This window comes from Amblyomma maculatum, chromosome 4 (genome assembly GCF_055883805.1).
Source record: "Amblyomma maculatum isolate TAMU_Amacu chromosome 4, ASM5588380v1, whole genome shotgun sequence".
NCBI lineage: Eukaryota > Metazoa > Arthropoda > Arachnida > Ixodida > Ixodidae > Amblyomma > Amblyomma maculatum.
The window spans coordinates 149,470,315-149,494,009 of NC_139347.1; the positions used below are offsets into that span (position 1 = coordinate 149,470,315).

Genomic DNA, 23,695 nt, shown 5'->3' on the forward strand with positions numbered 1-23,695 from the left:
CGATATAATAAGTGAAAACATGCACCAAGAGTGTGAACACGTGAGCCGTCCTTTTTGTCACCAGCCAGCATAGCGTATGAAACGACGTCCAAGTGATCATAACCTCACAGTGACTATTGATGAACTGATGAAACGAGAAGGCGTTCTGAGGGTTGAGGGAGATGTCGTGATAGCAGTCACTTGTAGGAGCCATCGGAGCTCGAGAACTTCTGTTTTTCCACGCTCTGAGCATCCTAGCTGATTTCCTATTATTCGCAGCATTGATCCTCAGGCTCTATTTGCTAATTTGTTCTTTACTGCCTGAACCTCGAATTGGTGTCCACTACGTAAACACTCATTATCATCTATATTACTTCGCAACTAATTTCTTCTAATCTTTTCTATTTGCGTTTATACTATGTGTTAGTTAGCTACGACAATATGCGAGACTGCCAGATTAGATATAAAACAGCGTTTTACTCAATCTGCAGGAACGTGTCTTCGTCATCTAGACGCTCCCTGCCTCAATCGACTTTAAATGGTCCACAAGGGTGCGATATTACTACCTCAGCCGGCCAAGTCAAATGCTTGAGGTGACAGCCTGTGCCTAGGTGTCTATGTCACGTGGTTACGTGATTTTACTCAACGTGACGGCCATTGAGCGGCATGGAAACATCACCTGCCTAATATCACCAACCAGAGACATGCCCACGATTTGCCGTCCAAAGACGGTATCGGCACCATGTTTTCTGGTGTCCGAAGCTTTAACTCTACCTCGGTAAAACTTAGTGCGCTTAATTGCCGTTAAATGTACCATAATCATCGTTGAACAAACTTGCCGAGGTAGAAAGGCTCGAACTCTACATACAGCACTCTCAAGGTAGCGCAGTGTCCACTGACGTTCCTTAGTGAAGTGCCGCATCACTTCAATTCATTAGGTATTTCCCACTACCATTATTCGTCTAGGTGAGTTCCCAATGTTTAGAATTTAGTGTGGGATACAACATTCCCCTCGCCGCATGTCGCAACGAACAATCTCTTTCTTTTACACAGGGTTCAACTCATCTTCCCCTTCCCGGCTTCCTTCCCCCGGCGCTGTAACGGATAGGGTGGGGGTAAACTCAAGTTGAAGAGGCTAGCTCACGAAGGAATGTTAGAATTCCACGCAGTAAGTCTCCGAAGTCAGCTGGGAGATCTTGTCCAATATACGAAGCCTAGCCCGATGACAGAGAATTCAAACCGCCATTACAATACGCCCCGAGTGCAACCGCAGGTGTGATCCGTCGAATGAGACATTCTCGCAGACATCCTGAACTCACCAAGCTACTGCCAGTTGCTGACGCTATCTTTTACACCCTTTCGGGAAACCGTCCCGTCGGTCCAGCTCACGGTAAACTGCCAATTTGTTGACCTCCGCCCAGAACCGCAGATGCAGTAAGTCTGTTTTGCCCGTTGGCTAAAATCGCGTAGTCTCTAAGACGAAGAATGCGGTTCAGAGCGCTGCTGAAGCAAACTGAGCGAAGGTTCAAAGTTCAGCGGCTAGGTAGAGTCAAGAGCCAAGTTTACAGGAGCGGCGTCGCATGGATATGCGTTGAGGTCAATCGCCTTCGGCGGGTCAGTACACGAGCAGCCAGATGCCACTCGGAAAGGGAGCGTGAATATATGGCCGCCGGTGCGATGTAACTGGGAGCCGTGGTACTGCAAATTTGTGACAGGAGCCACAGCGTCGTGACCGCGAGATCGCGACGGGTTGTGCGCTCAGGTAGGTGGGACCATTCGAGGTTGCTGAGATACTTTCGCGGCTGCAAGGTGAAAGACCCTGGTTCAGTATTTCTCCCTCTCTCTCTATTTCACGCGGAGCCCTCATTTTTCTCCTCTTGAACTTCTTCCCCGGAAATGTAGCTGAAAGGGTGGGGGCAAAAAACTGGCTTAGCAAGCCCTGTCTCTGTCCTTCCCCCTGCCCTCTCATCTTGACAGACATTGCTGCAGCCGGGAGACTATGTCGCGATGCTGTAGCGCGCGGTTGCTGCTACGACCGAGGATGAATGTTGGGCGCTCCCAATAAACAGGTTGGCCCACTGGCTGTGCCTGGGTGTGTAGTTCTACACAGCCTCGGCTGTGGCCCGTGCTAGCGGCGTCGTTCGCAGCTCTGAGAGCAAAGCCTGAGCTTCGTGAGAACCCCCACAAGGGCTGGGATAGTTTTCTCGAGCATATTTATACGGGCCCGTACTAATCTTTACCGGGCTTGAAGATCAGGTAAATTAAAGCACATTTTAATTACTTTCAAAACATTTCTGTCTTTTCAATGGCCTATTTGCTCGTATGTAATGAAGCTTAGGTCTCTTCAATAAAAAAAGGAACCTGCTTAAAAACAGCAAGTGTACTTGCCTGGTATTATGCTCAATTCGGTAATTCACTTTCTTTCTCGCACTATTAGATGCATGCTTCTAAAAACAGTGTGATCCAATTGCCATACCGATCTCAGGCACTGATTGTGAGTCCTGACGAAGCCAGGGCGAATGACTCGAAATCCTCCTCTAGAAAAATAGAAAGGACCAGCATTGGAACAATTGAACCAACAAATGTAATAGCGTGCAAACATCAGAGAAAATCCTTTAAGTTGAATAAGTGTTTGGCCGCCTAGAAACAGATCACAAGAGCAATGATTAAGTTTCTTTCTCTTCGTATTTTTGCCCTGAAAGGCGCGTGTGTTTCTGCCCCGCAAATCATCATTGAATAAATTGTGAAGTGATCATTGTGAGAAAGCTTCTCCTGCGTGAAACGTGTTTTCTATCATTTAATGACGCATGTCGCATAATTACGGATTGACGTGGGCGTTTTGCGCGGAAGTCGCTAGTCACATGAGCAGTGGAAATTATAGAATAAATGCTGTTCATCAGCGCAAATGGTTGCTCTGATCTCTGTTCCATTCATGGAAACTAATGAAATGGTAATAAAAATTTGCACTAGCAAAAGGCGGCGCATTACCCAGCTAAGATGGCGACCTAAGGTCTCGGTATGTGATTTTTTTGACCGCAATACGAATCTTCTGTGGCCACTCAATTGAATCGGGCTGTTCCATCGAATGCGAGTGCTTTAGCCAACAGGTTGTATTAGCTGATATGAAAAAAAGCCGGTGAACGACTGCCGATCGACGGTATCGGCCTGTAAACGTGCGCCATGCAAACGAAACCAAACAAGATGGTTGCCCGCCTGCATGGTGCTTTGACGATAACCCGAATTTAACCACTAAGTTTTGCTTCTTTTGAAATACGAAAAAATGTTAGGATATTGTGGATTTATTTCTGCATTGCTTCAGGTAAGCTACCATTTTCCAAGTCGTTACATTACGCGGAAAGAAAAATGATTATCAATTTTTCATGGCTACGACTTTTGCTTGCAATCACGGATTTCGTTGGTTATGGTCCGCATTCTGCTCTCCCTCTCTCTCTGTCACGTTCCGTCTTTAAACACGAGCCGCAAAAGAGACAGTGTTTCGTCGCGTAGCGCATATTAGCCAATGAGAAGGCCGAGCGGCCTCACAGATGCCATTAATGAGAGACAGTCCCTTATCACGGTTGCAGTCGTCACGGTCGTCACCGGCTGGTGCTGTAAAAGCTCATGTCACTCCAGACTGAGTAGCCGTGTATCGCCAGCACACCCTCGAATACGGACTCTCCCCTATTGCGTCAGTCGCTGTTAGGCCTTCTCCAAACAGCAGACCCAGACAGCACAAGAAAGTAATCCAATATTGAGAATACATCGGCAGATGAGGTTCCTACATTGCTGCAGTATTTCCAACTATTCTCCAACAGGAGGTTTGCCATTACAGAACGCGTAATATTGGACCAAGATTTACGTGTTTCCACAATGTTGGTAAAGTCATTTTCAATTAATGGCAGTATTGGGCCAAATTTATCTTGTGTACTACCGATATCGGACTAGCCGCTTTTAGAAACTGGTAGCATTACTGCACTTCGTCCTGCATTCTCCCGACATTGGACTAGCAGTATTTATAAATTGGTAAATAATGGCCCCGATTTCCCACTGCTCTCTAGATATCGGAAGAGTCGTTTTCAGAATTTGGTGACATTGGACCAATTGTCTCGCGTTTTACCGATATCAGCCGACCCTTGCATACAGGTGGGCATCGAAATTGATATTGCACTTTTAATCCGCCGTACCGACATACACTGCAATACAAAATGGACTGCAACTTGGCGCTCCTAGTCGTGTATATCATAATGGAGTATCATTCTTAATTGAGTTGAACTTCGGAACAACGCGTACTGTGCACGCAGTACATGACAGCAATAGTCAGTCGGTTGTCAGCTACTGAACTTAACGTTCTACTTAACTCTAGTTAACAAGAGTTTTCTTTACTGCCGTCATTCATGCTTTGCACGTTTAGGCATGAAGAGTGATCCACCGGACCACTAAAGTGCCAAAATGCTAGGCAACAGTGTACGTCACAAGATATAACAACATATAGCCCTGCGCTCGTTGATGAAATATTTCGTTAAAAACCTGGCGACAGTGATGAAGTCTATCTCGGTTTTTCAGTCACTCGTTTCATTGTTGCGCAATTTTTATTGATATGCTCTTACAGACATTATTGCATTTTGTGATGTGTTTTACTTGTAAGCAAGGCATTTATGGAACGAAGAATGTGAAGCAATTATCCGCTGCAATTTTGATAATTTTTGTTCATTTTGGCTTTTTCATCGATGATGTTGCAGCAGATTTCGAATCCGTTTCTTGTACAGCACTTCGCCTTATATCAAGCTAGCCTAGCCACCAATAGACTGGCCACATAGGTTTGGCCGACCTGCCAAACTTCTTGCATAAAAATGGTAGAATTGCTTCTTTCTGCAAGAAAATGAATGTATTGTGTGTAGGGCTGTGTGTTCATCCTGTAATTGCCGACCCCCCCCCCCCCCCCCCCCCCTCCTAGTTTCGCCTTCGCTAGCGTTGACAGGTTTTCTGGGCACATGTGCGCGGCTTGAGGAGCCGTTGGGAAAGAGAGATAGAGAAAACTTTATTTCAAAAAGAAAAAGAAACAAAAGAAAAAAAAACGGGGTGGGCAGTGAGTGGAGTCTTCATTTCAAGACCCCAGTGGCCTGGGCTGCCGCTCTTGCCTGAGTTACCAGCCTATGCTGGGTCTCTAGATCAGAGCATAGCAGAGTGGCCTCCCACTGTGCCTCCGAATGATGCATGTTTATGCGTGGAGGTGGTAGGCGGTGGGAAAGGCGCGTCGGGACCCATGCATCTGCTCCTGCTCCTGGCTCACGATCGGACTTGTATGCCGCTGCCTGAGGGTCTAGATAGAAAGTGAAGTGGACTTTCCCGCTCAAACGCCGAGGCCTTCCTTGACTCCTCGTATCGTTGGGTATTAGACCAAAAAAACACGCGCAGGCTGGGTCTTCGGCCCCCCCCGGTCCTTTTGTAATTCAAAAATTATAGTGTTCTTGGTGTTAAAGAGCGCATCTTCGTGTCGTGACTGCATCGTATAGTAACATTGATGGTCGCACAATTCAACTCAGCCTATCTGAAGTGGTTCTTGTCTGCGGAAGGATAAGTCACATCTGACACACCCGTGGCAGCTCTAGCGTGCTACAGACAACCGGCCTGCATGGCGCTATTTCTGAGTAACACATTTCTTTTTCCCTTTTATTGCGAAAGCAATACTGCTAGCACTTTTCTTCCGTCGGTGGAGGTCGTTCCTTCGCTCCGGCTACCACGTGACAACGTGACGTCACGACCAGAGGAGAGCAGTGGCTCCAACTCGTCTTTTCAGGCCGTAGTCGTTCCTTCGCTCGGCGCGGCGGCTACCACGTGACGGCCGCCTCGGTCCGCCGCGTGAGGGCGCTCGCTAGGAGAGGAGAAACGGGGCGCTGCAGGCGCGCACCGCTTAGTCATGTCTGAGGAGTTGTAAAAGGCGTCGCTGGAGCGACGTGCTGCGCGCAAACGCCGGTGCCGGGGCGAGGAGACAGACGAAGAAAGGCAAGAGCGGTTGGCTAAGAAACGCCCCTATGCCGCAGAATGGCGAGCCGGGTGGCGTTCTACAAGTTCAGTGAGCGAGCCAGTGTTCAGACCAAGAGTTACTACTTTACGGACCACCAAAGCGTGCCCCACTGGAATAAAGAAACAATAGAAATCATGCTGTGTCCAGAGTAAATCCTTTAGTAGCACAAAAAGCGAAGCTTTGCCAAACCGCCAGCAGAGCCAAGCGCAGCCAAGGAGGTATTGCTTTCGCAATCACTCAGGCTTAACCAGAGCTAAGCCACCGCTAATTTCTTTTTGTTGCATAACGATCAGAGGTTTGTGTAGTCTATGTGCGTGTTTATTTTTGTTCGGCAAGGAAGAGAGTATTAGACAAAAAGCTAGCAAAACATGTTAATAACAAACGTTTTTGCGCAATTTGAAGCTCGCCGTCATGCGAAAAGCAGAGCTGACCGAGTGGTAAGAATTTAACCTTTCGTGCTTGGTAATATTGATGCTCCAATCTTTAGCCACTTTTATCATGCCGTCTGCCATCTGATGCGCACATTGTCAATCTGTCGTTATTTCAAGATAGCAGTGACAAGCATTTTTAATGAGGCAAGGCAATAGCGTCCAGTTCACGGCAATTGAGAAAATTTCCCCTCAACTTGCAGCAGTGCAGATAAATATTTCACACTTGTTGGAACGTCGTCGTTCCTCGCGCTTGAGTTGCTGCAATCACTTGGAATACTTTTATTTTCAGCGTAGCTGCTGAAACAGCAAGCGTGTTCACATACATGCGAAATAGCCTTCAGGAAATGTGTAATGATTTCATTCTGTTCCTTTTTTTCATGCGACATTTTCGCGCACATAAATTTCTTCTTATGCGCAATTTCTGATTCCAGGTATTCACACAATGTTCTGTTACTGGCATTGCATAATTGTGCTGTCCCATGGTAGAGCATACGAAAAGACGTAGATGTACTGTTTACTTTGATTTTTGCTAAGGAAACCAATTAAAGCTTCTCTGCAATGCATGAGTTCAGCGTATGTAGGAACCTATATTTGATTGTTGCATGGCAATCTAAAATAATTATTCAAAGAAGCAAAAAACGTCATCGTTATATGTGGTGAAATAGAGCCATAATGTAGAGAAACATAATGGTGTCATTTACTTTTTCATATATGTCTGTTTTAGCGTGAGAAACAGCTCATCGGGTTTTTAAATCAGACTGAGAAGGTACATAGGAAAAGTATATTTTGTTTCTAATTGGCTTACCTTTTAATTTCAAAAATACGAATAAATATTCACATTTTATAGCATTTGATATTTTTTATGAAAATTCTTCTTTCTGATTCTTTTTTCATCTGTCACAGCACTGCCACGATTTTGTGTAAGGGATAATACATATGGGTTTGGTGTAACCGACCATGCAGTTATATGAGATTTTTCAGCCTGATGCAACTTGACTGTGAAAGATGAGATGCCCTTAAAGCAGAACAGAGTTCTTTAACTATTCGAGTCATGTTGGCAAGGCGCTTTAGCTGATTGCCTTGACCTGTAAGCCACCTGCACTGTCATTAGACATCATTGTATACAGCATACACAAGTAGCGCGACAATCAACACGTTGATGGTCACTGTAAGATCGTCAATACTGCAGGTTTACTCAGGTTTTCCTTTTGTGTGTGTTTGTGTGTTTCCTCCCGTTTCGGGCAGCCTGCCTGCGAGACGCGCGGGTGGAGCGGCGCCCGTACCCAGGGAAGGGAGACCTTTTTCTTGTTTTTTTTACAGTGGGAAGTATCCCTGCGTGTGCGGGTTGTCTGTTTTATGTCTTTCTTGAGGGGCGGGGGGTCTCGCCCGGAGAGTTGCGGCCCGAGCGAGGGAGAAGACGGACGTTCTCCTGCACTCTCGGTTAAGACGACGGACTGTCCTAAGCCGGAGGGCGACCCAACTGAGTGTCTTATTTGTTCTTTATTTCGACTTTGCCGCGCTTGTTTATCTAACCAACCCATTATCTTAATTAAATGAGTTCGTTAATTTAATTCGGCCCTTTGCGATTCTTTCGACGAAGCAAGGAGACGGGACCATAACCAACAAGAAGAAGAAAAAAAAGGAACTTCAAGAAACCATCAAAAAGAAGTTTACTGTCACCATGACGTCATTGTAATAGTTCAGCGCAGCTTCTTATAAGGTATTCTTTCTCATCATTTACAAATTATATTGTACTATTCCCTATGATGTGAGCATTACAAAACTATGCACAATGACTCGTATTCTGTCAATTATTTAACTTCTATGCTTGTCGTTTTGAAAAATGAAAGTGATGTTGTACTTGCTGCAGTAATACTAGTATTTTGACCTTGCTTTTTCACATTACAAATTCCATGCGTGAAAGCAAGAATGAAAATTTCTCTTCCCGCAATTTCGTCTACAAATGGTTGCCGGGTCAGTTACATCGAGAGGGCGGCGGGAATAAGCAGTTCGCTAACCTGATCAGGTTCACTGTCTCCAGTAAGAAGTTGCTCCCATCCCAACAAAACCTCTGAAAACCTAGGGTGTCTTATAACAGAATGGCCCCAACTGGACAACCCGAGTCACCCCCAAACAACTGTTCCTGTCTTTATGTTATCCGTATTAGGCTATTTTACAGCTTGGGTATCTTAATAAGGGGTACAAAGCGGCTGTATGTGTTGAATGAATAGCGATTGAATACGGAAAGGGTGTTTCTTTCTGATGTTATTACCAGTAGTTGAACCCTTCAATCCCCATGGTGTTTCACTAGCCATAGAAGGCATGTATATAAGCTCAAATAAGTATTTTTAGAAGCTTTTGTCATCTCATTTTATGAATGCATTGTACTTGCTTACAAGTGAAAACGTTCACGGACCCATTTGACACAAAACTTTGTGCATCGCTCCCTAAACTATAAAATAAAAACATCAAGTCACACAGCCATCATTGATAAAGTGCTACAAGGCTAGACAATTTCTATTTAATGTGCAGGTTTATCATCATCATCATCATCATCATCATCATCATCTTGCTATACCCACTGCAGGGCGAAGGCCAATCCCATATTTCTCCATTGAAACCGGTTCTGTGCTAGTTGCATCCACTTGACCCCTGCCAACTTCTTAACCTCATCTGCCCACCTAACATTCTGCCGCCCCCTGGTACACTTTCCTTCCCTTGGAATCCAGTTTGTTACCATAAGCGACCATCGGTTATCCTCTCTTCGCACTACATGTCCTGCCCATGCCCATTTCTTCTTCTTAATTTCCACTAGAATGTCGATAACTTGGGTTATTTCTCTAGCCCACTTGCACGCTTCCTATCTCTTAATGTTACCCCTACCATTTTTCGTTCCATATCCCTCTGGGTTGTCCTCAACTTAAATAGAACTCTCTTGGTTAGCATCCCCGTTTCAGCCCATAGTGAGTACAGGTAAGATACAACTGTTGTATAATTTTGTTTTTAGCGATACCGGTAAGCTGCTAGTCATAATGTGTGAGTGCTTGCCAAATGTGCTCCATCCAATCTTATTCTTCTTGTTATTTCGTTTTCATGGTCCGGATCTGCTGTTACTACCTGTCCTAAGTAGACATATTCGCCAACTACTTCCAGTACTTCGCTACCTAATGTAAACTGCTGTTCCTTCCCGAGGCTGCTGAACATTCCTTAGTCTTCTGCATGTTGACTTTAAAGCCTACCTTTCTACTTTTCCTGTCTAGGTCACCAATCATTATTTGAAGTTCATCCCCCGAGTAGCGTAGCAAGGCAACGTCATCAGCAAATCGCAGATTACTGAGATATTCTCCATCTACCCTTATCCCTAACTGCTCCCATTCCAAGCCTCTGAATACTTCCTCTAAGCAAGCTGTGAATAGTACTGGGGAGATTGGCGGTAGAGCAAAATAGTCAGACGTTCCACCAGTGACGAAGGACGAGGTCAAGAAAGCATTATAAACTATGAAAAGGGGGAAATCAGCCGGAGAGGATCAGTTAACTACACATTTGCTGAAGAACGGGGGATATCGTGTTAGAAAAACTGGCCACCCTGTATACGCAGTGCCTGGTGTCATCGACGGTACCGGAACCATGGAAGAATGCAAACATTATCCTCATTCACAAGAAAGGGGACTCTAAGGACACCTAAAATTTACAGACCAATCAGCTTACTTTAATGTTTAATGTTTAATGTTACTTTAAACTTTTAATGTTTACTTGGATAATCACAGAAACTAGTAATGTAATCTGTTTAGAGGAAAGATAATTAGACACAAAGTAGAAGAAAAAACAACGTGCCGATGGTGGGATGCGAACCCACGACCTCCGAATAACGCGTCTGGTGCTCTTCCAACTGAGCTACATCGGCCGCTGTCCCCTCTGCTACTTTTTGGGTATTTATGTTGCCTCTATACGAACCTTGAGAGTGTTCACCAGCGCCACCCTCAGCCATAGCGGCGGACGTGGGACGTCCTTTTGTTACCGCCAGCGTCACGTAGAACGTGATCAAGGGCGAGGGCGAAAGCTGTACTAGAACCCTCTTACGCTACTTATGGCTTCAAGACTGCCAGAACCGAGACCCCCGTAAGCTACAAGCAGATCAATCAAGGGGAAACGAAGGTGCTCGTTATAATACATGAAGGAAAGAAGCCAACAGTCCCTTGATCACGTTGTACGTGACGCTGGCGGTAACAAAAGGACGTCCCACGTCCACCGCTATGGCTGAGGGTGGCGCTGGTGAACACTCTCAAGGTTCGTATACAGGCAACATAAATACCCAAGAAAGTAGCAGGGGGGACAGCGGCCGATGTAGCTCAGTTGGAAGAGCACCGGACGCGTTATTCGGAGGTCGTGGGTTCGCATCCCACCATCGGCACGTTGTTTTTTCTTCTACTTTGTGTCTAATTATCTTTCCCCTAAACAGATTACATCACTAATTTCTGTGATTATCCTAGTAAACATTTAAAAAAAAGCCATAAAGTACCATCCCCAACGCTTTCCTTGGCCTCGCCGACTGTTTGCTTCTTTCCTTCATGTATTATAACGAGCACCTTCGTTTTCCCCTTGATTGATCTGCTTATATATATATATATATATATATGTATGTATGTAGTGCTGCACAGCAACCATACGTCTGCATGAAGAAAGTAAAAAAAGTACCTCTAAAGAAAGCTGTTAGGCAAGAAGACACGATCTGCACATTAATGTTCACAGCTTGCTTAGAGGAATCATTTAGACAATTTGGATGGCAACAGTTAGGGATACGTGTAAAAGAAGAATACCTCAGTAATCTGCGATTTAGTGATGACATTGCCTTGCTATGTAACTCTAGGGGTGAACTGCAAAGAATGATTGGTTATCTAGACAGAAAAAGTAGAAAGGTAGGCAAGAAAATTCATATGCAGAAGACTACGGTAATGTTCAACAGCCTAGGGGAGGAACAGCAGTTTACATTAGGTTGCGAAGCACTGAAAGTTGTAGGCGATGTCTACTTACGACAGGTAGTAGCCGCAGGTTCGGATCATGAAAGAGAAATAACAAGGAGAATAAGATTGCAATGGAGCGCATTTGGCCAACACTCGCAGATTATGGCTTGTAGCTTACCGGTTTCGCTCAAGAGAAAAGTATACAGCAGTTTCATCTTACCTGCACTCTCCTATGGGGCTGAATTGTAGAGGCTAACGAAGAGGGTTCGACTGAAGTTCAGGACCACGCGAATGGCTATGAAACGGAAAATGGTCGGGGTAACGTTAATAGATAGCAAGCGTGCAGAGTGGGTCATAAAAATAAGCCAAGGTACTGACATTTTAGCGGAAATCAAGATGAAATGGGCAGGACATGTAGTGCGAAGAGAGGATAGCCTATGGTACCTTAGGGTAACAAACTGGATTCCAAGGAAAGGAAAGTTCGGTGAGCCAATGAGGGTAAGAAGTTCGCAGGGCTCAAGTGGATGAAGCTGGCATAGGACCAGGACCGGCTTGCACGATATAGTCCGAGCTAAGTCCAGACTTAAATGGTGTCTTTAGAAATACCAAGCTTATTTAAGACGGCTCGTGTTCCGAACGTCGAACGCTTCGGGTTCATGTTCACCAGAGGGGCTTCCTAGAACGGCCTCAGCAACCACTTGGGGCATTTTTCCTCGTAACACAATCTTAAGCCGCAAAAAGCAATGGCACGGATTTTACACAGCGCAAAATTGACAGAATGTGTACATCTTATAGCAGGGACAGTGCCAGCGCATCCCTGTATTTCCCTAATTTCTCTACTTAGACACCTGGCGTCCTTGTGTCTTAACCAAGACAGCACTAGAGTCGTAATCATACAAGCGACTTATTCAAGTCAGGACTGAAGCCCAGTCTTGACTCCAGTCTTAAGCGGCCATGCTAGTGGCCTATTCTTTAGACTCCAGTTAAGTCTGGACTTAGCTAAGACAGTCTTAAGATTGTTTTGTGCAAGCGGGCCCTGGTTGATGGAGAAATATGGGAGGCCTTTGACCTGCAATGATGATAACGCAGCCGAGCGTTGGGACATAGCACGTCAGATCTGCAAGTGTGGACATCGCCATTTCTAAATACCAAAAATCGCAAGAACTAAGCGGGCGTGAGCAGCCGGAAGACATTCTATGATCGTGCATGGCGAACAATCGTGTTGTTGTTGGGCAACGACGTTCAGAAAATCTTAAATAGCGAAGCGAGATCCTGGCATTTAGTCCATAATTCAGTGGTCCACAGGGTTACGGGATAAGGAAACAGCGTAGAGGTGCAAGATGATGGACTTGTACATGAATTGAAAGGTGCGATTCTGGAGACACAAGTGTTGGACGACTAAGACAACCTGGGGGTCTTTGTGAGAAGATAGCCAGCAAATGGCGTGGTGGTCGGTGACAACAAATGATTGACATACGAAGAGGGAAAGGTTTGAACCCTTGTAGCCTGACAGGATTTGGTACGGTAGCCTCATTAATTTTCTAGTACTATGAACCAACATCTAAAGCTATGTTGGACTTGTGAGTAATCGTACTTAGCACAAGAAGTACTTTGCTTTGGGCTAGTTGATTCATGGTTGAAGTGGATTATGAAGACGGCGCGAAAGAGACGATGACAAGGAAGAAACACCAAAATAACAGGACAGGCGCCAACATAGCACATAGCACATGGCACAGTGCTGTATTGCGCAAATATATGCGTTACACCATAGAATTTCTCTAAATGCAAAAAGCAGCGATAAGAAATTATAATAAATTACTAAATGTATATATTGTCACATTCTGCTGCCATTCACTAATGCCATCATTCTCACTTATCCAGGGCGAGAACTTTGAGGGTAACGCTTGAGAGACACAGCAGTGAAGCGGCTGCACACATCGCTAGCGACGTCCACGCGCTCCTGCATGACAGAGCGGCGCATCTGTTTGCTCCGAGCTTTGCGCTGCAAAGGGAGACATGAGGAAGGCGTTTTTATGAAATATATATATAGCAACAAACAACAAGAAACGCGCTCGGCGATCGTCGTACAAAGAATGCCCGTCGCACTAGTCAACATTCAATTTAAAGGCTGCTAAGAAAAATCCAGATAATGCCGCAAACTGCTACCAGTACACCCTGGAACAATGTGAAAACATATGGAAGTGATCGGAATCTTCGAGACAAATCTCGGCGCATCTTTCGCGACAAAGAAAATGATAACGCGTCGTATCGCGACAACGAGCATGAACAAACACGGGATACAGAATTGATACGCATGCCAGAATCACAGTGATAATGCCGCATGACGACGGCTGTTAAAAAACAACAACAATTACAGTTTTGAAGGTTTCGCAGCATTACTCCCCCTAAAAAAATATCGCCTCGATGTTCCAAAACAAAGTGACCTAAACATAAACAATAAAAAGTTTAAATACCACAGATTCTTTAACGTGCGTAATATGGCTTCAGTCGTACAACATGTACAATTTCTGGGCGCGCGCGTCGCCGTTGTGATGCTGACGTTCCGTCGGGAATGACTTCATAGTTCAGTGGTCCGACGCGGCGAATGATTTTGTACGGCCCAAAGTATCGACGCAACAACTTTTCACTTAGTCCGCGACAGCAAATTAGTGTCCAAATCCACACTTAGTCTCCTGAGTTGTACTCTGCGTGGCGTCGTCGTAAGTTGTATCGTCGGCTGTCGGTGCGCTGTTGGTCTTTAATACGCAGACGTGCGAGTCGTCGGGCTTCCTCTGCACGCTGCAGGTAGGCGGCGACGTCTAGGTTGTCCTCGTTGATTAAGTGCGTCAGCATTGCGTCGAGCGTAGTCATGGGCTCCCTGCTGTACACAAGCTTGAAAAGGGTCGCTCTGGTCGTCACCTGGACTGCCGTGTTATAGCGAAGATCACGTACGGCAGGATGGCGTCCCAGGTCTTGCGTTCAGCAACGACGTACATGGCGATCATGTCCGCGATCGTTTTGTTCAGGCGCTCCGTAAGGCCATTGGTCTGGGGATGGTACACAGTTGCTCGTCGATGGCTTGTATGACTGTATTCCAGGATGGATTGCGTCAGCTTTGCCGTAAACGCAGTTCTCCTGTCCGTGATGACCAATTCTGGGGCGTCGTGCCGCAAAAGAATTTGTTCAACAAAAAATTGGCGACAACTGCCGCGGTACCATGTGGTAGTGCTTTTGCTTCGGCGTAATGGCTAAGGCAGTCAGTGGCCTCGATGATGCACTTGTCATCCAGAGACTAAGCTGGAAAGGGGCCGAGGAAATCCATCCCAATTTGTTGAAAGGGCAGGTCTGGAGGCGGAATTGGGCTTAGTAGTCCTGCTGTTCTGATAGGCGACGACTTGGCACTCACGACATGTCTTCACGTAGTGGTTAAATTCGGCAGGCAGTCGCTGCCAATAGTACTCCTGGATTCGACGCAACGTGCGTGCAAATCCGAGATGGCCTGCTGTGGGCTCACCATGCAACGCCTGCAGAATTTCCTGCTGGAGGTTTTTAGGCACTACAAGGAGTTGCGAAGTCCTGTTTGGGGGCGAAGTTCTTCACGAGGAGGCCATAGCTTAACGCGAACGAAGATAACTGTCGCCTGAACACACCAGCAGGGGAAGCGATCTTTCCTTCTAAGTAATGGGCTAGCGCTTTCAGCTCAGGATCTGATCACTGTTTTTCTGCAAAACTGCTGGCGCTTACCTGTCCCACAAAGGCGTCGTCGTCATCGTCCTTCGGGGGAGCGTCGACGGGAGAGCGTGATAAGCAGTCTGTGTCGGAATGCTTCCGGCCCGACTTAGAGACTACAGTCAAGTGGAATTATTGAAGCCGTAGGCTCCATCTGGCTAGGTGGCCGGAGGGATCTTCCGAATTAGCCAGCCAGCGGAGCGCGTGATGGTCGCTTATCACCTTGAATGGTCGGACGTATAGGTATGGACGAAACTTAGAAGTGGCCCAGATGATCGCGAGGCACTCCTTCTCCGTCGTCAAGTAATTGACTTCGGCTTTTGTGAGGGACCTGCTAGCGTAGGCGATTACTTTCTCCTGTCCGGTACTCTCCTGGCAGGCCCTTCAAGAAGCAGGGAAACATGCGAAATTGGCTAGATATTGGACATACACATCGGGAAGAGCAAACTCCCAGGTGGCTACTGTAGTTAGGCGAATCCTTACGGTTATCTTGCATGAGCTAGACTCCACTTTTCCAGACCATATCCTTCTCGAAATTCTCCCCCGACAATCTCGTGCGACCAGGCAATGCCTTTTCGTGCTCAACGTCTATAGCCCACCCCGATCACGCAAGGCCGTCTTCGGGCCACTTCTCCTCCGAGCACAGCAGCTAGCGCGAGGGCAACCTCTGATTATTCTCGGTGATTTTAAATGCTCCGCATCAAGCATGGGGTTACCACTACGACACGCTTAAAGGCCGATTGCTTTGGGACGATTGGCACACACTCCATCTGAACCTCTTAACGGATATCACCCAACCCACTCGGAGAGGAACGTGCGTCTCGCGGGACACAACCCCGGATCTCGCCTTTACGGGACCGGCGATTGCAGCTATCTGGTGCAATACTCGGGAAACATTCGGAAGCGACCATTACGTTCTGGAGGTTGTCATTGAGGAGCCTACTCGACAATGTACGCGACCAGCTAAAGTGGTCTACTGGGACTGCTTTCGCGCCAAGCAAAAAGAGCAAGGCTCTTCCCAACCTATCACAGACATCGCCGCTTGGTCAGCCGACATCCTTAAACAAGTTGCAGATGTCACTGCTAAAGTTTCTGTGAAAGACTCCGTACCAAATTGCGACAGATATTATGCCCGACTGTGGGACCGCAAGCGCAAGCTGGAGGCCCTGATGCAAACTTGCAAGTGGGATCGGAATTTTCGACGACGGCTGGCCCGAGTCCATACAAACATCGAAAACTGTGCCGTATAGTTTACACGCCAAAACTGGCACAATATATGTGACCAGCTGGTTAAGGCTCCTAACCCCAGAAGCACCTGGGAACTACTCTGTCATCTCCTCGACCCTGAAGGGAGCAAGTTCCAAGCCCGCCAGCAACTCCAGCGTATCTTCCACCAATTTCCGGGCACCTTAGACGCCCTCAAACTGGAGCTAGTAGACACCTACATCCGCCCAGGACCAGTGAACTCTTTCCCTCCTTATTAGGGGAAGGAAAACGTCCGTTTAGATGCTCCCATCACTTTAGCGGAGGTATGAGCTGAGCTCAATCGTCTCAAGACAAACTCAGTTGCAGGCCCGGACCGGATATCTAACCGTATGCTTCGGAACCTCGACGACGCCTCGATTCATACTTTCACAGACTTTCTGCAAAAATGCTGGGAGCGGGGAGCCATCCCGCAAGAGTGCAAATGCGCCAACCTCGTGCTCAGCCCCAAGCCGGGCAAACACCTACTCGCTCGAACCTCCGCCCCATTTCTCTCACGTCCTGCGTGGGAGAACTATTGGAGCATGTAATTCAGACCCGTCTTCTTCGTTACCTAGAACATCACCTACTTCCAGACACGATGTTTGGTTTTCGACCACACCTTGCGGCCCCAGACATCATGCTCTTGATTAAGCATCAGGTGCTGACACATAGCACTTTGGACACCAAAGTCATAGTCGGTCTAGATGTCGCGAAGGCCTTTTCAATGTCCGGCATGAAGCTATTCTGCAGAACCTCCAGACCCTAGGGGTGGGACAACGAACGTAAGCATATGTACGCGACTTTGTCACGAACCGCACGGTGCAACTTGACACCGGCTAAGGAGATCCTTCCACCATCTCTCCTGGAAGCCGGGGTACACCCCAAGGTTCAGTGCTTTCCCCACTCCTGTTCAATATTGCGCTGATTGGCCTGCCCAATCTTTTAGCAGATATTCTTCACTTGCACCACAGCCTATACGCCGACGGCCTCACTCTGTGGATTACACACGGCAGTGACGGCCAGATCGAGGAGACTGAAGACAGTCATCGATTGCGTTGGTACCTACCTGGCCACAGTCGGCCTATCCTGCTCGGCCACCAAGTCTGAATAAATCATTGTCCCAACCCAGGGAACACGCCCCAGATCGCCTTCGGCATCCTTCAATCTGCAAGTACAGGGCACTCCCATACCTCGTACCGACCGAATCCGTATCCTGGGCCTTCATCTAGAAGATACAGGAGTAAACGCCACTACTCTTCAGCGAATAGATCAATCTGTAATCCAGATCAGCCGCCTGCTCAAGAGAGTAGCCAACAAGCATAAGGGCATGCGCGAATCCAACCTTTTGCGCCTTGTACAAGCCTTCGTTTGTACGCGCATTGCCTATGTTGCCCCCTACCTTCGCCTCACGCGAACAGATCGGGAACGACTGAATGCATCACTGCTCAAGGCTTACAAAACAGCATTGGGTCTACTCATGTCCACTTCCACCACCCAACTGATGACCCTCGGGATCTCCAACGCAGTCGACGAGCTGATTGAAGCGACTCTAAATTCCCAATATGAGCGCCTCTCGCTGACACATGCGGGCCGTGCAGTACTGAGCCAGGTAGGAATCACTCCTCTGAAGGCGACTTCTACGTATATAGACCTCACGCCTGAGCAGAGGCTCAGTCTTTGTATACCTCCGCTTCCCAAACGTATGCATCCAGAGTATCATACAGAGCGCAGAGCCGACCGAGCCCGGCAACTCCACAAACGTTTTACCGGTCGCCCCGATGTTACGTACACAGATGCCTCCTACCACCCCCGTCGCCCCGCTATGGTTGCGGTAGCATTGGCACCACGAAATTGGCATAACGCCTGCAGCGCCCTCAACGCCGCAACTGTTACCACCGCAGAAGAGGTTGCCATCGCGTTAGCTCTGACCGACCCCTCCACCAAAGTAGTCGTTAGCGATTCCCAACAGGCAATTCGTAACTTCGATGCAGGTCGTATATCCCGACAGGCACACACTATCCTCCGATCTCTCTCCTTACCGTCTACACCTCGTCTTCTCATATGGACCCCAGCTCATGAGGCGCTCAGCGGGAAAACACAGGCGCATGCTCTAGCCCGAGAATTCAGCTACCGGGCGGAGCACCCTCCTCAGCCTGCCGCTTCCTCTGACACTCCCCAAGGCACTCATTCATGCCTTGTTACATACACGGACATCCTCCAGCATTATCGGCTCGAACGGTGTCTATACCCCCCTGCACACCGAGAGCTATCCCGGCGCGAGGCCATCCATTGGCGCAAAATACAAACAGGAACCTTTCCCAACCCATGGCTATATAGCAAAATTTTCCCAAATCGTATTGCACCTAGCTGCAAACACTGCTCACAACCGGCCACATTCATTCACATGGTGTGGACATGTACACGACACAACGCAGACAATACAGCTACAATGGATGCGTGGGAGTCCCTCCAGCGTACCACCGAGCTCGCCCAACAGCGCCAGCTCATTTTGCGCGCACTGGAGGCCGCAGAGTACCAAGTGATCCCTGCTGACCTTCTCTAAGCAGTGCAACCAGTACTTCGGCTGGTTCCCCTTCTTTGGGAGTAAATAAAGAGGTTATCATCATCATCATCTTCTGGACGAGAACGGCTCCTAGGCCCACACTTCTAGCGGCGGTGTGAATTTCGGTCTCGGTGTTTTCATCAAGTGGCCAAGTACAGGAGAGCACTGCAGGCGGCGTTTGAGTTCGTCAAAGGCTTCCCCTTGCGGCGCGTTCCATTTAAAAGGTACGTCAGCCTTTGTAAGCTGCGTGAACGGTTCGGCGATGCGCGAAAAGGATCTGACGAATCGTCGATAATAAGCGCTCAGCCCAAGGAATCGGCGCACAGCTTTCTTGTCGGCAGGCGGTGGGAATTGTGCGATTGCAGCTGTTTTCTCCTGGTTTGGGCAAATACCATCCTTGCTAACGATGTGACCCAGGAAACCCAGTTTTTCGTAGGCGAAGTCACACTTGTCTGGTTTTAGCGTTAGTCCCGATGACGTGATGGCTTCCAGCACTCTCTGGAGTTGGTTTAGGTGTTCTTCAAAGTTTGTCGAGAAGACAACAACGTCGTTTAAATATAGCAAACAAATTTGCCACTTCAAGCCTGTCAGGACTCTGTCCATTACTCGTTTAAATGTGGCTGGTGTGGAGCAGAGGTCAAATGGCATCACCTTGAACTCAAAAAGACTGTCCGGTGTGTTGAGCACGGTCTTCTCGCGATCTCTTTCGTCGACCTTAATTGGATAATATCCGCTCTTCAGGTCCGTCGATGAGAAGTACCTTGCATTGCAGAGCCGGTCGAGGGTGTCGTCGATGCGGGGAAGCGGGTAGACATCCTTCTTAGCGGCATTATATAGATGTATAATGTGATGCCCAGAAATTGAAATAAGAGAAGGTGAATTTGATGAAGGAGCGGTTCGTGCTGGGAATCGCAAGTGGACATAGCTGCGTCTTCGTCGTTTGTTATGCGTCAATTAGAACGTCGGTCGTAACATCTTGGTGAGAGGCGCTCAGTAGACGTTCACCAGAAATCCCGAAGACAGATTCCCAGTTTTAACCGCGCCGAAGTCGCCGTCGTTCCGGCTTGCCGCCATCTGAGCCTACGATGTCTCTTGACAGCGCTCCGAGGTTCGTGCCTAGCAGCTCATAGCAGCATCAACGGGCACCATCCCCACCGTTCACGGGCTCATCAATCCAAGACTTGGATGAGTGGCTCACTATCAGTGGGTGAGCCGTTACAATAAGTGGGACTCATCCGCCCAGCTAGTTAACGTAGTCTTTGCGCTTAACGACACAGCCCTAACGTGGTACGACTTTCACCACATAGGACCGATTTGTGGAAGAGATCAAAAAGTGCTTTGGAGATTCTGGCACGAGGATTCTGTAATACTGATAATCCATGTACATGTACCTCACAGTGAAAATAAAGATGATGAAAGAGGAAGAAGCGAGCTGAACAAGCGCTCTCTCAAAGAGCTGAACGTCCTGGGAAATCATGCACCAAGTATATCGAGGCAGTCCTGAAGCTGTGTAAGCTTGTCGATGCTCGCATGACTGAAGATGACAAAGTTGGCCATCTGCTTAAAGGGTTTGCCATAAATAATTATAATTTTTTTTGACAAATCAAGCCCTGACTCAGTGGCTGATGTGATCCAGTATTGCCGCACGTTCGAGACGCTAAAAATGCGTCGAATAACACACGTGATCGGATGTTTGGCTGCGTGACGTTTATGGTCGCTGTTTAGGCTGCTGACGTAACATAGTCTGGAGATCTGGCATCCACGATCCGTGAGATCTTTTGCGAAGAAGTGAGCCGGTCGCTAGAATTAGGTTGGGGCTCCTCAGCGCCACCCCCGTCGCATCCGCCGTGTCCGCCTCCTCCAATCGCATTTTGTGCAGCGGACGTCGTTAATCAAGCGGACTTCTATGGATACCAGGGACTGCAGCAGCTGCGGCAAATAAACAAACCAAAGGCACCCTCAAGGTAATGGACCCGCTATTACCAGCCGACAAATAACCGTTCTGACAACAGTCGACGCGAGGCTCTCAGTGGTGACTACTTACCCGCGTCATCTTTTTCGCAACCGCTTGTGTGCTCTCGCTGCGGGCAACTTGGCCACATCTCAAGATCTTGTTTTCGACGCCAAGCATCCCGTTACTGCGACAGCTCCATGAACTACCCTGAGCAGAGGATTACAATCCTTGCCCTTCTCGTCGTTCGCACTACCCTCCTAATTCTGGGAACACATGGCAAGCACATTTGCGGGATCTTTCACCGGCATCGAATAGAAGCATGAAACCTCCTCCAGCTTTCCGTACGAACCTTTCTCCATCTCCCGGCGCCGCTCACCGTCACCGGAAAACTAGTCGGTGCGGCCGACGGGGGTCAGGCCGCTGGACATTCGCAGCTAGAAGAAATACCCCTGCCTGTGTTGATGTTACGGAACAAAGTCCACGTTTTAGTAGATGATGTGCCTGTATTGGCTTTAGTTGATACCGGTGCCACCATATCCGTAATGAGGGCTGCATTTGAGTGTCGCCTCGGAAGACAAGTGTTAATTAAGTGAGATAAAAGTGTTCAGTTTTGTCGCGTGAGTGGCAAACTATTGCTTGCTGTTATCTATCTCTAATATCTATCTCTAATACCTGTTGTCTATCTATAATAACCAATCTTATTTAACACGTCTAAGCTGAATATTCCAGAATTTTATCTGAAAATTTATATTTTCAAAAGCTACAGAGGCTCTTATGTCACACGCCTTGCGTATAATTTTGGGCATATATTTTCACCTTTAAGACAGATGATTTGTTGCTTTCGCTGTGCAATAAATTTCGATCTAGGTTCGAATATTTCCGCTCAGCAGTTGCAATTTGTGGAAAGTGTCGTGCAACATGCAGAATAAACAACCGTAGGTTAGTGGAAATAATTTCTGTCGCGAAGGCGCAAAATATGGCTGAAATTGAGGAAACGTTATGCTACTACTTGTGGCAAAATATGTTCCCGCGCACCTGAGATATGAAATGCAAGCCCGTTCAGTCTATCGAAATTTTGTTCATTTCGACCGCAGCATGCAATAAGACAGAACATTACCTTTAATCTTAAAGCAAACAAAGTACTACTTTGTACGGCGCTCACTGAGTAAATACGGTGGGATTTCTTTGTACATGTAGCGCCGCGCTCTTATCGTATGCCACTACACGGCGCTGGACAAAGAGGAAGACATGGGCAGTAGGTGCCTCGGCGCGAGCAGCGCAATAAAAAAAAAGAGCCCGAACGCTGTTGGCGCTGGATATTCCTCGTCTTAGTTCCGACATATTTGGTGACTCGCACCGACCACGCAACCCTGCGTGCTACATGGATTCAGCTGGGTCTTCCACCCCTCCTAGAGACGGCGACCAGCCCCAGGACGCTCGGCTCAACGGCACTTTGTTTACCGCGTTTCAACCAGTCAACCTGCCGCTATTTTGACCCAACTGACCTACTCTAGGTTGAGGCGCATTTCCACTTGCGGCGTATCAGCAGCCTTGAGACCAAGTTCCTCCATCTCGTGTCCTCCCTGCTTGCCGAAGTCGCTCCGGAATTAGCCGACATTGTCGCCTTGCCGGACATGGCCTCACATTTTACCGCGTTGAACGCGGCTGTCATTGACCGCAAAACAGCGTCCGAGCGCAGCCGACTCTAGCAGCTCCTCACCGCTACAGAACTCGATGATAGCCGTCCATCGCAGCTACTCCGTCACATGCGACAGCTGCTTGGAGACTCCTTCTCGGGGCCGGAAAATTAGTTGCAAGAGTTGTTTCTCCAACGACTTCCCCAGAACAAGGTTTTCATCCTTGCGACTGCGGGCGATGTCACTCTAGACAAGCTCGCCGAGCTCGTAGACCGTGTTGCGGATAACTTAAGGCACGCCAGCGTGAACACCGTGACTGCTCGGCCTTTCACTACTACCAGAGCCTCTCAGCTTACGAATATTAGAAGAGCAACTGAATGCTTTATCCAGGCAACGTGATGACTTCACTCCCCTGCTACGCCTTTCTCCATTGAGGTTTTAGTTCCGCCGCCCCTCGCAAGCACCGTCGCCCTCGCCGGACAACCATAAGAAGCGCGGCAAGACTCCTCTTCCTCGGATCGGAGCTGGTACAATCGTGCTTCGGCAGCTCTGACTGCAAGTGCACCCACTCATGCTCCTGGTCGGGAAACGCTGCGACCGGCCATTGATTGCGGCAAGTGGTACTTGTGGACGGACATGCTGCCTATTTTTTGTTTCGGACAATAACACTTCCGCACGCTTCCTCGTTGACACGAGAGCACTGGTCAGTGTTATACAAGCAGCTTGGGCAGATCGCCGTCACAGCGAACCGACCTCCCCGCTCCAAGCGATAAACACCTCCCCCATCTGAACGTACGGCTACGGTCTCTTACACTTAACCTGGGATTGCGCCGGACGTTCTGCTGGATTTTATAATCGCCGATGTATCGCAAGCTGGTCTCAGCGCTTATTTGCTCAGTTTCTTTAACCTCGTTGTCGATATGCAAGCCCATCGCTTCATCGATCTCAGCACGGAACTTTCCGTCAAAGGCGTTCTCTCCACCTCTTCTGCGACAGGTCTTCGTGCTCTGGTCCCTACTTTGCCGTATTGGAAAATCCTTGCCGACGTTCCCAGCATCACGAAGCCGCATACCAGTGAGTCACCGGTGAACACTCGATCACCCACCACATCATGACCTCTGGATCATCGCCATGAGATTGTACATTGTGCGCCATTCCTGTAGCAACTAAG

General features: G+C 47.9%; 1 protein-coding gene across 19 annotated transcripts in view; it reads right to left on the bottom strand.

Annotated features, from left to right (window-relative positions):
• The window catches only part of LOC146193288 (uncharacterized), a 114,609-nt gene that overhangs the window by 69,037 nt on the left and 21,877 nt on the right, over positions 1 to 23,695 (bottom strand). For 6 of the 19 annotated variants that reach the window (XR_014706807.1, XR_014706812.1, XR_014706809.1 and 3 more), the window contains one exon: positions 2,456 to 2,516. The exons of 2 other annotated variants lie outside the window; for them this stretch is intronic. Coding sequence is in view for 7 of the 17 variants with exons in the window: in XM_084602643.1 (XP_084458769.1) it covers positions 2,456 to 2,516 (61 nt within the window). In the remaining 10 variants the exon portion in view is untranslated. Of the gene's footprint in view, positions 1 to 2,367; positions 2,517 to 11,252; positions 11,310 to 11,422; positions 11,459 to 23,695 lie in introns of all 19 variants that reach the window. 11 more of the 19 variants (XM_084602640.1, XM_084602641.1, XM_084602645.1 and 8 more) reach the window with 5 other exon arrangements.